The 16,468-nt window shown below is 48.8% G+C and overlaps 1 protein-coding gene across 2 annotated transcripts in view; it reads right to left on the bottom strand.

The window, feature by feature from the left end:
• Nup98-96 (nuclear pore complex protein Nup98-96) overlaps nt 1-10,430 on the bottom strand; it is a 79,301-nt gene extending 68,871 nt beyond the window's left edge. For both annotated transcript variants that reach the window (XM_077702701.1, XM_077702700.1), the window contains exons 1-7: nt 10,293-10,430; nt 10,013-10,094; nt 9,862-9,900; nt 9,189-9,347; nt 7,386-7,619; nt 6,062-6,216; nt 1,980-2,154 (exon numbers count right to left, since the gene is read on the bottom strand). In XM_077702701.1, the coding sequence (XP_077558827.1) occupies nt 1,980-2,154; nt 6,062-6,216; nt 7,386-7,619; nt 9,189-9,347; nt 9,862-9,900; nt 10,013-10,064 (814 nt within the window). In that variant the 5' untranslated portion in view covers nt 10,065-10,094; nt 10,293-10,430. The remainder of the gene's footprint in view (nt 1-1,979; nt 2,155-6,061; nt 6,217-7,385; nt 7,620-9,188; nt 9,348-9,861; nt 9,901-10,012; nt 10,095-10,292) is intronic.
• Between the last annotated feature and the right edge of the window lie 6,038 nt (nt 10,431-16,468).

Below are 16,468 nucleotides of genomic sequence, written 5' to 3' on the forward strand. Positions count from 1 at the left end.
CAGGATGAATGGCCAACACAGCCAAGCAAACTGAGAGGGGAAAAGGCGGGAGTGTGAAACTGCCAAGTCCGAGTGGAACGAATGATAGTACGCAGCAACGATGAAAAAACAAAGGCGAGAAAGAAAGGAAAAGAGCAACAAAGCGGCTTTGAAAGACACCGATAAGCAGACAGCAGAGAATTGGGGAGAGGGAGCATCATGAAACGAACAAACTTGGATAAAGCGAGCAAGGAAAGCGAGTGTCCAGTCATCGCCGGGGGGTTTCCACATTCGTCGGCCCGATGGGAGCTTCGAATTCGTTGTGTTATAAATAAAAAAAATCTTAAACTGTCACGACCCCCTCCATTCATTTCAGAATGCCAAGCACTCCGAACAAGTTTTCTATCATGTTTTATAAGCCGTTCAAGCTCGGTACAACGTGACCAGAAAGAAAGCTTTATAAATAAAAAAGTATTTAAAATATTACTTTGAAATTTTTCATGGTGTTATCACAGAAGCATTTCCAGTTGCTGTGCCAATTTTCATCAAAATCCACAAAGAAATAAAAAAGTTGATTTCAAAAGCCACATCCCCTATTAGGAATAAAGAAAAGTCGGGACAAGGTGGCGAAGCTGTGTAAAAGATGGGAAAAGACTGGCTTAGCCTCGCCAGGGTCCCGCATGTGAAGCGAACCGCATGCACCCGAGCATGTACAACCGGACTTTGTAATGCACTGTTTCTGTGGGGAGTTTGCCGGGACCGCAATGATCCGTCATAAAAAGTGGGTCATCGTAAGACGGGGGGACGTATATCATCGGGGCTTCACTGTATACGCTACGTAAGGGGGCAGACTGGTCTTAGCGCTGTTTTTTTTATTTACCAACCAATTTTAACGAAACCGCACTGCGTTATAGTTTTTTGTGCTGATTTCAAATCTGCCATTAGATTTTTTTGTACGTCGATTATATTTTGAGTTAATTAATGATTAATTGCCATTATTTTGGGTCACAATTACAAAATAACCACTCCATACAGAATGGCGATTACCGCGTGGCTAGGCAGACAAATGACTAAAGAATACAACACAGGAAGAACTTTTTTGATTCAGCTATTTTTGGTCCTTTTACAAGGGAACTTCGCTTCTCCCGCACTCTGCCAGAAATGGCTCGCAGGTGGTGCCAAATGAACACCGTAATAATTTTCCAAAGCCTCCATTTGAAAAATTTGTTTCCAACATTGTATTCTCCACACATTTTGGTATCAGAAGCAAAAAGAATTAAAGTTGTACCTGCTCTGGGTGCCAAGATATCTCAGGATGAAATGCTAGCTTTGCATGGCAAGAAAAGTGCCGTTTCACCATCGAATTCTGCGCTAACTGAGCTGTAGAGTGCACTTTAAAATGCTATTAAAATATAATAACCACACAATATGGTGCCTTTTGATGAGAAAATTTACAGACTGATAGAAAAATGGCCGTGGAGACCAAAAATGCCATTTTTGAGAAAATGCTTTTTTTGCCCATTTTTCGGCCCCGCGCTACCACAGACCCCATGAATGTGTCTTTTGGATGTTCTTACTGCTTTCCGATTAAAAACTCACAAGAATGCTGAGGATCAGCGAATATTCAGATGATTTATAAAATAACTCTGATTTACTCCAACTGAAATATCTGCATACAGAAAAAACACACTTGAATGATTTTGCTTAATTACAAGAACTCCTTGCTGATAAAGCATCCGATTACGAGAGAAACACATGGGACGAACGCATGGAGCCGAACTGATTTTGTGGGCAATGTAACTTCAATTAGCACAGTGCTGTCAGCTAGCATGCTTTTGAACGCCGTAAATACACCACCTGTTGTGTCACAAACGGCGTTAATGTTGCCTGCATTCAGAAATGGGTGGGAAGGAGACAACATTTCAGAAAATTCTGGAGCCAGTGTCACGTTTCTCCAGCTGCACATGAAGGTGCTGTTTAGCAGTGGCGTCCCAACCCACTTGTTGAGGAGGTGCCGAAGAGAGACTTGTTCTGCGTGGCGCCAAAGTTGAACGCTGGCTGCTGGGTGGGCTGTGAGCTGAAGATGGAGCCCTGCTGGCTGGTGGCCCCAAATGCACCCATGGCTGCCTGGCCACCGCCCTTTCGGTTGGCCGCGTAGTCCTCCAGTCGAAGCTCCTGCGCAACACACACACAGGGCGGCGTGAGCACAGCTACCGACCCCGCTCTCGCCTGCACCGCACCCTTTTCAGGGAACGCACGCTAGCTGAAGAGCTGTTCCTACCCACTGTGTTTGTAGGTCAACCCATTCACAACTTCTCGGAATAGTGGAACTGAAAGCATGCACTGAAACTGCAAACCAGCAAATGGTACTTTCCTGAGTAGATCTTGGAGGTGAAACTGTTTATAACTTCACACAATGCTATTACTTGGTGTAGTACACATTTGACATTGCTTACACAATGTTGGCTTCCTGGCATAGTGACGTAAATTGATCAGAGTGACTTAAGAAAATCTGCAGAAGCCTTGCCTGGAAAAAAAAAAAAAAAAAAGGTTAGCTCAAAGTGGCGTTTCGCTACAATCCCAATAAATGGTGCATCAAGGGCCTGCCTCCTCATAATGACATTACTGCAGAGGGCCATGTAAAGCTATAAGATATAAGCACTTTTCGGGGACTTTTTATTGCTTTTACCTTGTAATGTTACCATCAGGTAACAGTTGTAAAATTTTACAAAAACAAATACAGCTGGTTCTTTTTTTTTCTTTACTTGCCCCCCAAACTGTATAACTGCCCCTCAAACATCAAGCAATGCAAGCGAACAGTGCCATCCTACAACAGTGGAACCCCGATAAGACGACTTTCACAGGACCGCACAAAAGAATCGTACGACCAGGGTATCGAATGATCACAGTGCAGGTAAATGCTGCCCCAGCAGGTGGTATCACGCAAAAGGTGGGCTAGAACTTACCATATAAGGCGGAATATAGGTCGAGATTTTTTACCGAAAAATTTGCGGAAAAGTCACCCCTCGACCTATATAGTGGTCACTGGCATAATGTTAGTTGTCATCTGGCAACTGGGCAGCCCATCAAGCCTATACAAACCACAAAGGCACCATCGCCGCCTCCATCAACCTTACACGCCACCATATTTGTTTTGTTGCTTTCCTGCAGCCTCTCTCGCTGTCAGTGAACATGAGCGTGCTATTTTCTTCTCGCTCAAAGTGAGTTTAGGCTCTTGGTGCCAGTTCACCACAGCACTGAAAAGAAAATTTAGGGAGTATGCCAAAACCAACAGCAACATGCCCGCCTTGCGCCTGTTCGCCGTCACCAAAAAAAAAAAGTGTGCGCTACTGGCGTAAGCTGAAGGGGCAGCTTTCGGTATGCAACGCTCAGAAGACCTCGTTTCATGGGCACTGCTCTGTGCACCTGGAACTTAAGTACAAGGTGGTGACTTTTGTCAGTAAGCGTCGTGTGACGTCTCTGTGAGTGGGTACCCCCGAGACGCTTGCTGGCCGCCTGCACTGACTGGCTCTCGCGATGGTCTACACACAAGTGTCCCACGCTTTGCGCACGGTTTTCTGGTGACATGGTCTTGTGAGTGTTTAAAAGTGCTGCCAATGAACTTTCCTGGAATGCACCGAAGACGACTTGCAGTGCGGGCAATAGCCAGCCAGAAACAGTCATGCGACATTTCAGACAGCCCTAACGAGCAATCTGAGACGGAACAAGTTATAGCCTCAATAAAACGATGTTCTGCGCCTAATTTTATTTTTTGCCTTTTCAACTAAAGGTTTGACCTATATTTCGCATTATACGGTATTTAAATGACCATATCTAGTTTGTTGTCCAGTAATTTGCAAACCCCCAACTGACATCCCTAGTTCCTAAAAGATGCCTATTTTGTGCCCCCCTCCCCTTGGCAGAGTCTACGCTGCCGTGCACTACGCAACCCCCATGCTGCCCAGCACTGGCATGCCAGCCCTGCACGTCACGCATGCGGGAAAAGCTGGGAAGGCTGACACAGCCGAGCAGGTTCTCTGAGAGAGGAAAGGCGAGAGTGAAACTACCAAGGCCACAAACGAACAATGGTATGAGGCAGTGATAGAAGACAAGGCGGGAGAGAAAGGAACGATGCGACAAGCGGATTTGGAAGACATTGATAAGGAGAGATCAGGTGGTAAAGCGGTCAAGTCTCGAAAGAAACGGTGGTAGACCAATGGGGAGGTTGAAACAACAAACAGGGGGAGAGGACGTTGTTGGAGGAACAAACTTGGATCAAGCGGCCGAGGAAAGCTGGAGTTTGGTCATGCTTATATTTTCCCGTTCGTTGGCTCAGTGGGAGCTTCATTGGCACTCTGCTGCCACATGTAGCGGTAGCATTTCGGCTGGCGTACCCGCAAATTTTCCCGCCATTTTTTCGCGGGGCTACCATGGTTGCCAGACCAGGACTTCCCTCTGTTGATTAGCTTGCATCGTACATTCGCAGTTCTACAAACGCATTGGGGCCCGTTTATAAAGGCCGCGGATCTGTCACCCCGCTCTGGTTCAAGCCCATACGCGCTCGCGCCGCGGGCTCGAGCTCGAGCTAGGGTCACCACGAGCTTCGAGCTCGTCACCATGGGAGGTACTGCAGACGTATTTGGGCCCGTAAAGGCCGCGGATCTGTCAGCCCCGCTCTGGAAACAAACCCCTGCGCGCTCGCGCCGTGGCTCGGGCCCGGGTTCCTTCTTTTTTTTCTCGCTTCGTCCCTAGGGGAGGTACTGCAAACGTATGGGGCCGGTAAAGGCAGCCCGTAAAGCGGAGCGCAGTCTTGGTCTGGCAACCATGGTAGCCCCGCGGAAAATGGCGGAAAATTTTGCGGGTACGCCAGCCGAAATGCTACCCATGTAGCCATCAAAGGTCAAGCCCCCACCCACCAGTACCCACCTCCTTGCTTGAGTCTGTTCAGCAAGTGGTCAGGCTCATTGCGGACTGTTTACCTTGGCACATCAAGCAGCGTCAAACGGGGGTTAAAAAAGTACTGACACCGATTATCGGCGTTAATATTATTGCACAGTTCGCTTCCTTTGCTCAACAGAATGCCCTGGCTGAAATATGAGCGGCCTGCGACGCGAAGAACATACTTTATTTCGATCTCATTTATCGCGCCGACGAAACAGCACGCAGAGCGGCACTCAGCAAATGGACATCAGCATGCCATCATCCCGTGGTAGCCAAAAGAAGTGACCCGGACACCGCTTGTCAAAAACTCGTGACGTCACTTCTCACGCGCGGCCCCACGAGCGGCGACTGGGCGCTGGCGCATTGACAAACGGGTGCACGTAGCCAAGCTACAGGTATAACCGCTGCCCAGAAAGGCACTGCTGGCAAAAATAAGTCCCACACACTAGAAAGGAAGCGATAATGTAGCCAGGAATCGCAATAGCAGTCGCCATCAGATCTTTTATTGAAAGCAGTCATCGAATTTCCGCCGCAACAGTAGGCCTGCCACCTTCAGGCAGCTCAGCCATTCAGCTACAGTGGCTGGACCACTGTAGTTCAGCTCCGGCGGCAACGTGGTCGAAACAACGCCCACATCGGCCTTTTCAGTGTTTTGACTTTCACAAAAAGCGGTGAGGTCATGCTGGGATTCTGTAATATGCGCCTTTCAAGCTGAAAGCGCGGGAAATTGAAACGAACGATTTTCAGGCTGTTCAATGTAATGAATTATCGCATGCTGAAGTATTTAAAGGGCTGTGTCGGGTTAGCCAGACCATTAAGCGTCGATAAAAGCAATAGAAATGGATAACGAAATTTTCGTGTCAGTACTCCTTTAAGAAATAAAGGTCGGGATGAGCTGGCAAAGCGGCGTAAGAGGTGGCAAAAACGCCAGCTGATCCCCGCTAGAGTCACGAAGGGAACTGCGTGCCCACAAGTGTTGTATAATCAGAGTTTTTAATGCATTGCTCACTATGAGGAGTCTGCCGGGACCACGGTGATGCGTGGTAAGAAGCGGGTCGTCGTAAAATGGGCGACATATAATGGGGGTTCTTCCACTGAACTAAAACTGGTAGCAAGTATCTTCCACCCCTGTGGACATTACCTCCAAGCTTTTGTTCTCGTATTCCTTCATGCAGGTGATGCACTGGTGTGATGTGCTGATTGTGCTGGACACCCCGTTCTTCATCATGGTGTCTGTCCCAGTCGGTGGCTTGAACTTGATCGTAGTTCCCGAAGTCACTGTGGCGGTTCCAAAGGCTGTCGGCAAGACACGAGAATTGTCAAATGTTAGCTTCATATGCTAGGCCACAGGGGTGTTTTGGTGTCAAAACACTCCTTGACACTTTCTGAGCACTGAATCCACCCCCTTTCGGCCTCGTTTTCTTTTTCTTTTTTGCCCATGCTATTTAGACACCACGTCGTTGTATTAAATGTAAAAGCAAAAATAAGACGAGTGTTAGTTTGTAGAGAAATTTGGTTCTTCGGAGTCTTGTATGTACCTGTACTTTCATACAGATATTACAGTCAACAAAACAACTAACCCTTCGGCATTACTAAATAACAGCAGGCAAATGAATATTGCTTCGGCACAAGATTTACTTCTTTCTTCTTTCTTTACAGGTGGCGTATAACACCTCCCAAAAATAATTTCTGGCTATGCCACTGCTACGCCAAGTCGTTTCGAATTCAGTGCTGAAACAACCGGGGCACAGAATTCTATGGCCACACAGAGAGCGCATGCTGTTTAGGGAGTGTGCGCACTGGCATGCGTTCCAGCAAGTATTACTTGAAATGAAAAACAACTTCAATGCATCTTGTTTCAATCTCTAAAGGCAGTGTGAGGAAGTGCACCCAATCCAGCAGGCTACTTTGACCCTGGCACTAGTAACGCAACAATAGTCAAAAGCATACTGCTGCGTCAGATCATGAGTGTGTCCTCAAAGACTTGCAAAAGCTGTAGAAATAAATGCAGCAATCGCCACACCACAGATGTGCGAGCATCAGATGTTTCACGATACCAAATGCATGCCGTCGCACAAAGGCTCTGGCTGCCAGAAATAAGCGCTGAAGAATTTAAGTGAGAACAATATGAAACACATAAAGCTGTTCATGTGTCCCACATTGTAACGAACTGTTAACATTGTATACATTGCTTAGAACTACAAAAAAGGGCTGGCAAAAGTAAGAGGTCCTGCTTCCCTTATAGCTAAAAGCAGTTCAGTTCCTCACTGGCGATTCCACATGGCCACCAACCCACCAAACACAGAACAGTAAGCGGTCATACAAAAAAATCGCTACTGCATTTAAAAATAAGCAGCCCAACATCCAATGCCCCTCCTGTTACTTCCCCTATAAGCTTCGTGTATTGTGCACATACACGTGTTTGTGTGCGATTGTAAGCACAAAAATTGTGGCGTGTGTCCGACCTGAGGTGCCGAAGAGGGAGGTGTTGGCTGCCGGCGTTTGGCCAAACAGGCTCGTGCTCTGCGGCTGCCCAAACAGGCTCGTGCCCGTGGCCGGGGTGGTCGAAGCGAAGGAGCCAAACTGTGGCCGGGGTTGCCCAAAGGAGGCCGCCGGGGTGCCGAAGATCCCCGTGCCAGCCGCGGGCTGCTGGTTCACGGCGCCAAACATGGATGTATTGGCGGTGGGCGCCCCAAATCCTGCACCAGGGGCACTCTGTTACAACACTGCTGACACACGAAACTGGCACCATCCACATTACTTGAAAAACTGCGCGAGGCATGCATGCTTCTCATGCTTTTCCGCATTGCTCGCGGTTTTCCTGAAGAAAACACGGCACAATTTCGATAACATTGTGGGAACGACTGCATGTAACAATGCCCACACAGTGTAGCACAGCCAGGCACAAAATGTACCCCGGTACAAGCACCAAAGTAATTGTGCGAGTGACTGACACTGTGAGCTTGCCTGTGGTTGCCTTAAAACAGTTCTCTCTAGTATGTGACACTGAGCTATCGGAACACTGCTTCAACTTAAGAAGGTTGACTGCCCTTCCCTTTAGCCTCATTGGAGTGACGCACGAGGGGTATTACAAATGCTAGTCACTTTTAGGCCCTGTGCACGATAATCATATGATTATGCCTTAGTGCGCATTCTTAATCAGACAGCATGCATATGTTATTGCCCAATGTTTTACAAGTTGACGTGCCTACACAATACTGAATCCAGTAGCCTAAGTTAAAGGGATCACGAAGACAGGAAAGGGACCATGAAGACTGCTTCATCAGAATTTAAGCAATCCTGGTTTCCCACAAACCTCAATAAAATAAGTTTCTGCAAACAGAAAAACACAGGAAAAGGTGACAACCCACACACTGCTTTGCCCCTCTTGACTTGCGAGGGTATTAGCAGTAATTTATGCAACAAACTGACACCAACAAGAAGTAAGCACGAATTAAAATTGTACTGCAATATTGCAGATAAAGTTGTTAAGAACATCCTCTGCTCCTGAACTGCTCTAATGCACCCCCCCTACCCACAAAAGAGGTCGTTTGAATCTGCCCCTCATGGTTGATGGAGAGAAAAATAAAACAATAAGTGTATAAATGCTTGTAGACACGGCTGTGCATGCAAAATTTGCTGCAAGTAAAAAAAAAAAAAATATCAGCGCAACATATATTCGACTCAAACCTTCAATTATGCATCATTTGCCAGGTCAAAAAATGGGTGCAAATATTTTGACATGGAGAACCGGCACTTCAGTCCACAAGCTACATATTGCCAGCACTCAGTATTCTACCTGCAGTGCTGTTATTTAGTCCTATATGCTTTAGCTGTATTTAAATTAATCAAAGATATAACGTAACTTACCCCATATCTACCCTAACCCGACCAAAAATGATTGCAAATGAACAATGTAACTCCACTGCAACAGAACCCTGGAGGAGACCCATACAACCTGGTTACCTTGTCATGAAATTAAACGAAAAAGGGGTGACTACAAATATGAACATGCAACACATGCACACACACGGTATTAAAGTTATCAACTATACCAAAAAGTGCAATGAGCCGTAATCAAACCAGCATATTCTGAAACTGCAAAGACACAACTGCCAGCATAGCTCTGTGCTAACAGACAGAAATACCAGACATTTCCGACTTGCTACAGAATTTGACTACTCCAAGTTGTGCAGGAACAACTGAGATGGGCTGCACTTACAAGTACTAAACACTAGCATTGACCCAAGACAAATGGCATTTCTCACCAAAAGAGGGCGCAGTAGACGTGGCGGGCTGACCAAAGGTGGTACCGGTGCTGCCAAACAGGCCCCCGGTCTGCTGAGTGGTGCTCCCGAAAAGTCCACCACTTGTGCTGGGGGCCGATGTGGCGCCAAACGCCGAGGTAGACCCAAATGCACTGGTGGCTGTAGGCGGCAATCACAGGTCCCACTTAGGCTAGTGCTACCAATAATGACCCCAACAATAATGGGGCGCCGTAGGCCTTGTCAACTGCGCGCCTTACACGATTGCTCCGTTTTTTGCAATGAATTCGTAAGGTAAAAACTTCGGCAAGTTACGTCACCACGACGGTATAGATCAAACGATTCCCTTACTGACGGTAAATTCACTCCCCACACTACTTTCGCCAACCCTGCCAGTGTCTTACGTAAGGTTTCCCTAGTCGGACTCTCAACCAACATCGCTCTTCCCGTGTCAAGTGTGGCTCTTTTTTTTTTTTTTTTTACCGTCAGAGTTATGACATCCAAACACAAATGGAACGTGGACACAGCTAGCCGGATCAATAAACGCTTCCTAAAAACCACTGCTTCCGGAAGTTCGGAGGAACACGATCACTAGCAGTGCAAGTATAAATATAATGGTGAGTAAAGGTGCGGTCATGTCAAATGCACACATCTAAAGAGATCCATGAAAGCTTACGCTGTCCAAACGGCGCTGGCTGTGCAGTCCCGAAAGTGCCTGCGGACAGAACACACTGCTTCAGACACAAGCGCGTATTCGGACACGGGTACGCATTTCTCCTTGTTTTGGGGCAAACCCCGCAGGCGCAATATCGGTGAAAAGCACTTACTCGTTCCAAACGCCGTATTAGTGCCGAAAGGATTTTGGTTCCCGCCAAACATGGTTGTTCCGGGAAGTTGCAGGGCTTAAATCTACGCACGCAAATACGAAATAATTGACAAGTTGGAGCGTACGCTTTCTAAAGTAAAGTTTTTGCGGTGCATGCACGCAACAAAATGTCTCGGTAACAACTGCCGGTCAAGGAACCGAGGTTACACACGACAGCAAGCAACACAGCAATAGGGCGGGAGTGAAACACCGGCTACATAAACGCTCAAAGGTATGCTCACTTTTTTAAGCAGAGTGCGCATCAATTCCACGCACATTTAAGCTGCAGTAAAACAACAATTTGTACGGGGCGAACAACATGGGAGCCCAGACGCACAAGATTCAACATTTGGAGCACGCGCATGCGCAATGGATTTGGACCGGATCGTGTTGGATTGTTAGATTTGAAATAGCTTTTTTTCTTTTTTGGTTATTAGAAATAACAGGCGGCGTTAGAGGGGCTGGGAAATTTTACTACAGTTCTCAGAAAATTGGCTGTTCTGCAATACCCATCCGGCAAGCTTGCGCAAACCCAAACAAAAAAGAAACTAACGAACACAATCATGGTGATGATGATAATGCCTTAAAACATTTTGCTGGGCTAGTTCACAGTAATCACAAAACAAGTCAGCTCTGGACAAGCATCACACACGGAAGATGCATGGGACTGCACGGCGAGCGTTAAACAGATATTATAGTGCCTAGAATATGCCAGTATATTCTAGGCACTATACAGATATGGACGAGGGGAGGACATAAGTGGGGGAAGGGGGCACTAAAGAGGCCTCCTGCGCTGGAGTTCGGTAGACACGCAGCGCCCTTTCGTGCCCTTCTAGGTGGCGGCGGGCGCATAGCCGCTGCTTCGGCGGCGCAGAGCCTTTGTATGGGCAGCTCGATCGTTTATCTGCAACGGCAGGCCAAGCACTTTCTTTGTCTCTGAAGCGATCGCGTCATCGGTGAACACATGACGGCGCGCGCTACTCTGGCGCCATCTCGTTACCGCTGCGGAGCACGTGGTGGTGGTGATGATGATAAATTTTTTTATTAGGAAGGGGAGGACCGAAGGTCGCTGGTGGGGGGAATATGGAGGGAGGTAGACGCCCACTAAATCGCGCTCGCCAGGCCACTGGCAACGCCAAACTGGGCTAAGGTCACCAGGTGTTGGGGGTGTACAAGGATGCCCCTATGCAATGCTTATATGTCTGAATTTTGAAAAAACACTATGGTTCAGTCTATTAATATCAAAAGCGGATCAGTGCGGAACAAGATGTTCCATGTTAGCTCGTCACAGTGTGGCAACAGGTACATGTGCAGGTGGCAGCGGTGTCAATGCCCTACTTCCGGTCAGCTAGTGTCTGCCATTTATGGGTGATATAGTGGTGGTGGTAAAAACATTACTTATCCAAAGCTGTATAGAAAGAGGCTCCGGTTGGGACCACCGGCACACTACGGTCCCCTAGTTGACGGCCAGGAGCCCGTGGGCTCTAGCGGCGAGTTCGGCCAGCTGGATCACACACTCTTGCATTTGTAGGTGGAGCTGAGCTGTGTGGCCTCCCATTGTTCTGGCGTGGTAAGGGGCAGGGACAGAGTAGCATGGAGGGGGGGGGGGGAGGGGGTTTGCAGGAGCACGCGCCCACTATGTGGTGAATGGAAGCGAAAGGCGCGCCGCACTACGTGCACGGGTGGCAGTATCGCGTGGGGAAGTGGAGGTGAGATAATGCGGGATGTGGGAATTTGGAGAAGCTGCAGTCGACGCCACTGAACCGACTGCCTGCGCTTTAAGGTGGGAGCGGGGCCGGGGAAGGGCGTCCGACTAAGGCGGTAGTGCTGCGTTATGTTACGATAGGTGACCAGGCGATCCCTCCCTCCCGCCCCCCGAGGTGAAGAGGCGGCATCGGAGGCATCCAGGCAGTGGAAATCTCGGGCTACCTCGTTAGCCTGCTTGTTACTCGGGTATACGTGCGATGATGGGGGATACATGCCCCGTCGCTAAGTTCTGAAGAACCGTCTGCGAGTCGGAGGTTATTGCAGTGGCCGGGGTAGCTGTAAGGGCCAGGGCAATGGCGACTTCTTGACCAACTTCAGGGTGAGGCGTGGAGACCGAGCATGAACCAACAGAGTCTCCTCGGGAGTTGACGACTGCGGCGACGCAGGCTGCACGGTCGGGATATTCCGCTGCGTCGACATACATGCAGGAGCACGTCTCGCGCGGCAAGGGCAGCAATACGCTTTCCTCCTCGTTCTCGCGGTTACATAAAGGACGATGTCAGGTACTAGTAGAAATGGCAGGCCGCTCGTCTAAACAGGGAAAGGGAAAGGGGAGAGGGTAGTGAAAGAACTGGGGCAGTATCGGTTCTTGGATTTCACTTGGACGCCACTGAACCGACTGCCTGCGCTTTATCGGGGCAGTATCGGTTCTTGGATTTCACTGCGTAACTTCTTGTTCACGCTTATGAGGGTTCAGTTCTTTTCATCTTCCCTCGTGAAATGAGCCCATCACAACTGGTGGGCCAGGCAAAATAGTCCATCGTGAGTAGGACCAGTGAGGTCTCCGTTCAGGCAACTCGTGCCATACCGCTCTTTGGAGAATAAGGTGCTATTTGGTGGATTAATTTTGTGTCAAGTTGATCAGGGTACAGTTGTGGTGCCGTGAAGGTTCGGTGTTTGGCAAAAGTAAGACATGACCACACGAGATGAGTGAAATTTGCTGAGGTATTCATGGGACAGTATGGGCGTCGGTGAGAAATTTGTTGACAAAGATTTTCCTGGAGCGTGGTAGCGGTGGTAAAGTGCTCAAATATCCTGCTGGAGTTTTGTTTTTAGGTCGGTCTCTTCGGTTCTTCTTATCCCGGTGGAGTAGCATCGCACGTGGGGGCGTAGGCGACCGTGTCGACTCTTCATCAGGCGCCGGTGAAGGTTGTAAATATTCACTCTCCTGTGCGACCTCATGGGCCGCCTGCTTGCCCAAGGAAGAGGGTTCATGGCCCCGGTACCCATTCAATGCGGACTTGTGTTTTGTTCCGTTACAGAATTCGCGCTTGGTAAAATATCTGATGCGCCAGCTAGGGGATTTGTGGTCTTGTAGATCTTATTGTTTTCAATGCTTCGTACGAGTCTTTGAGGATACGAATAAATGTCGGCAGAGAATAATCATGTAACGCAAGGAATGTCATGGCATGGTTGATAGCATGCGCTTCTGCTTCAAGGCTCGTGGCATCGCTGTTGTACATGGTGTGATACCCCGAAAGGGCAGGAACCTCCGGGCATGTCCAGGCCAGTCCGATGACATTTAAACTTACTCTGGCGTCTGTGTAGACGTCGACTTCATTTTCGAGTCTTGCTGCCTGAAGGCATCGGATTCGTTGTTGGCGGAGTGCGGGATTGTTGCTCCCAGTCGGCTTGCTGTGCGTAGTGGATACGATTTCCGGTCGACTCCATGGATGAAGTGGGGCGGAAAATGGGCAGGTTGTTGGTGGGCTGCGCACGTCCCATGCAGTGAGGGCATGTCAGCCTGCGCCTTGTCGTTGATGCCCTCAATGGGAGGAAGGGGAACTGCCTGTTTGAGTTTCTGGTTAGATGTGTGCTTGGGCAAATCACTGATGGTTCGAAGGGCTGCCCTGTGAAACACTTGGAGGGCTCTTATGTGTGGGTTTTGTTGAGTTCGTAGGCGAGAGCACCGTACGTGAGAGTGCTCACTGTGGCAGCTCTGGCCTTAGTCAGGGTGGCCCGTTGGGTTGCTCCTCCGTATTTGTTCGAAAGTCTGCGGATGGTGTGGAGCAGACCCTTCCACTTTTGCTTCAGCCTCTGGAGCAATATTCCAGCGCTGTTCTTCGTTCCGTTTGGCAAGCCCAGGAGGGTAATGGGTTCTGTTGCGGCTTGCATTTCATGATTTGTTTTAATAACTTGAATGACATCGGATTGAGCGGGCAATTTGCAACCGTATACCGCCAAGAGCTGGGTCTTTTCAGGAGCGAGCGGGAGTCGCAGGTCGGCAAGAGTCAGCTCGAGGCTATGTGCCGCTGCTTGCAGTTCTACTGTTCGGTTCTAAAAAAAAGTCGAAGTCGGCTGCTTCAGTCCAAACTGTGACGTCGTCCGCATAAATGGTAAAGCGGGCAGCCGTGTCGACTTCCAAGGTAACGCCGCGAAACCACATGATCGGCTACCCACATGAGAGAAAAATATGAGAGAGAGAAAGAGAGAGAGAGAGAGAGAGAGAGAGAGAGAGAGAGAGAGAGAAATAATGATTTATTGGAGAGTTTTGCTCCTACCTAAAAAGGAGCGCTAGTTACTCCAATAGACCTTATGCGAAATTGCTTGGTGATCTAGCAACACTGATGTAAACGAGACCGTCGGCCATATTGGTACGGGCGCCGATCGGGAAGTCCCGTATTGTTTACTGTGGAAGAGTAGGTGACGGTAACGTGGTATGGCTCAAACTGGACGGCGTTTTCCGGCTCCCGACCGCGGATTGTGGACGAAGGACTTGTCTGCGCTGCCGACTGTGTCTGAAGACTCATACCACTCGGGGTGCCGCGCCAAAGACCATCCGATTGGCAGCGGAGCAGGGCATGCCGCCTAGCCACCGAGGCGCATTGCTCGCCTTCATCGGTGCGGACAAACACGTGCGACTCGCAGTAAGTAAATCCTTCTTTGTAGACCGTACCGCTAGTGGGTGGATTAGGTATTTTAAAATGCTGTACATCGAATTTACGGGAAGGATTTTGGTGAAGATGTTTACGGAAAGGTTGCGGCCGTGTTCCGTGACGGTCGTCCGCCCGCACGTTTGCCGCAAAGCAATCGCGCTTTGCGGCGAAGTCAACTACAAAAGCGCACATACGCCTTGAATTTTCTTTTTTTGTGTGTTTTCATTACTTATTGCGCATGTTCTGCCGCAAAAATCTGTTTGTGTGTCTTTCTTCTCCTTTTTTGGCGGTGGGGTGCTTGTGTTTGTCTCTGAAGCGCATGTTTATGGTGTGCACGAATAGATAATACAGTAAAACCTCGTTAGCTCGAACTCACTGAACTAGAAGATTTTTTTTTATTCGATGGGTCATCGGTATAGCCCGAATGTTTACCTGTTTATCTCGAAAGGTTCTGGAAGTGAGTTCCAGATAATCATATTATTAAGTTATGACGAACACGATTATGCGGGTACTGGTATCATTAAGCACTAACCACATGTAGCGATTTTCCCAGCGACGCGACGAGCGACGCGACTAGGATCCGCAGTCGCCGAACCGAAGTCGCTCGCCGAGGCAACCACATGACAGCGACAGCTCGAGCGACTGAGCATGCGACTGAGGATGGCGATTTCAATGTTTCCGCACTGCGCATAGTAACGCGCTTGGTACGCTGCATGTTTGCAAACATTTTTTTTGTTCATTTGTCTTAAAAAGCATAGCTAAAAAGTATTACGCCTTTCTACCTTGCATTTTGCACTTCATTGCATCTCTAAAACTGGTTTGGGTTAGTGATAGCGCACGCTTTTCCTTCTGCGCCTCGTTTCTCAGCTCCAACATGAACGCCGTGAAGAATTCGCTTTCTTGACGTCGTTTTTCCCACACGGGTCTCACCCAGTGTGAGCGGGAGCCTTCTTGCTTCTGCTTCAGCGTGTACTCAAGCTTTGCCACGCAAAGCTTTCTTTGCCGCTGCACCGCAAACGTCGTCTGCGTGGATCTTCCCCCCGTTCTCTTTAAACCGGAGGTTGCGTGCTTACGTAGGGGCTCTCCTATTGGCTAGTCGCTGAGGCCACTTCCGGGAGGCGAGCGACTGTTTCTGGCGGCCCAGAACCGAGCGATTCGATGAGCGACTTGGTGCGCGGCGAAAAGTAGTTCGTCGCTAGTCGCGTCGCGCCCCAAGTCGCTTGCAAAATCGCTCCATGTGGTTGGGGCTTTACCCATGGTGAAGTTTTTAAATGTTAAACTTCCTTCTCTTGAAGATGCATTAACAAAGCATGCAGAGATACTTGCACGCTCGAACTTGACAAACAATTTTGACATCATTGCTGTGTGAGGTGTAGATTATTACCCTTGCAAACAGTGTTAAGCAAGACACAAAATCGGGTCATTTTGAGTCTGTTCCTTGCGGCCACCTCTTTCTGCTCTGTCCCTTTACCATTATCTGTAGCGGACTAGTCCTGTTCTTCCCTGAGTGCTATTTACTGTTACTTTCTCTGTTCTTGCAGGTTGGGCCTCATCCATGTGCTCAGCAGCTGCTTTCGCTCCCAGAAGAAAAGTGGCCGGCCCTATGTTGTGTGCCTCACTTTTAAGAGGGACAGTGGAGCGATTGTGGAGGCAGCGTGCGAGTGTCCGGCGAGTTGCAGTGGAGCATGGACTCACATCCTGGCTGCTGTGCACCTACTCGCCGTCTTGCAAGCCGAAGGTTTTAAGAGGCGCCACCGCAGCTTGCGTGCACTGAG

This window comes from Haemaphysalis longicornis, unplaced genomic scaffold, assembly GCF_048455015.1.
Source record: "Haemaphysalis longicornis isolate Haplotype H1 unplaced genomic scaffold, Haemaphysalis longicornis Haplotype H1 scaffold_3, whole genome shotgun sequence".
Classification (NCBI taxonomy): Eukaryota; Metazoa; Arthropoda; class Arachnida; order Ixodida; family Ixodidae; genus Haemaphysalis; species Haemaphysalis longicornis.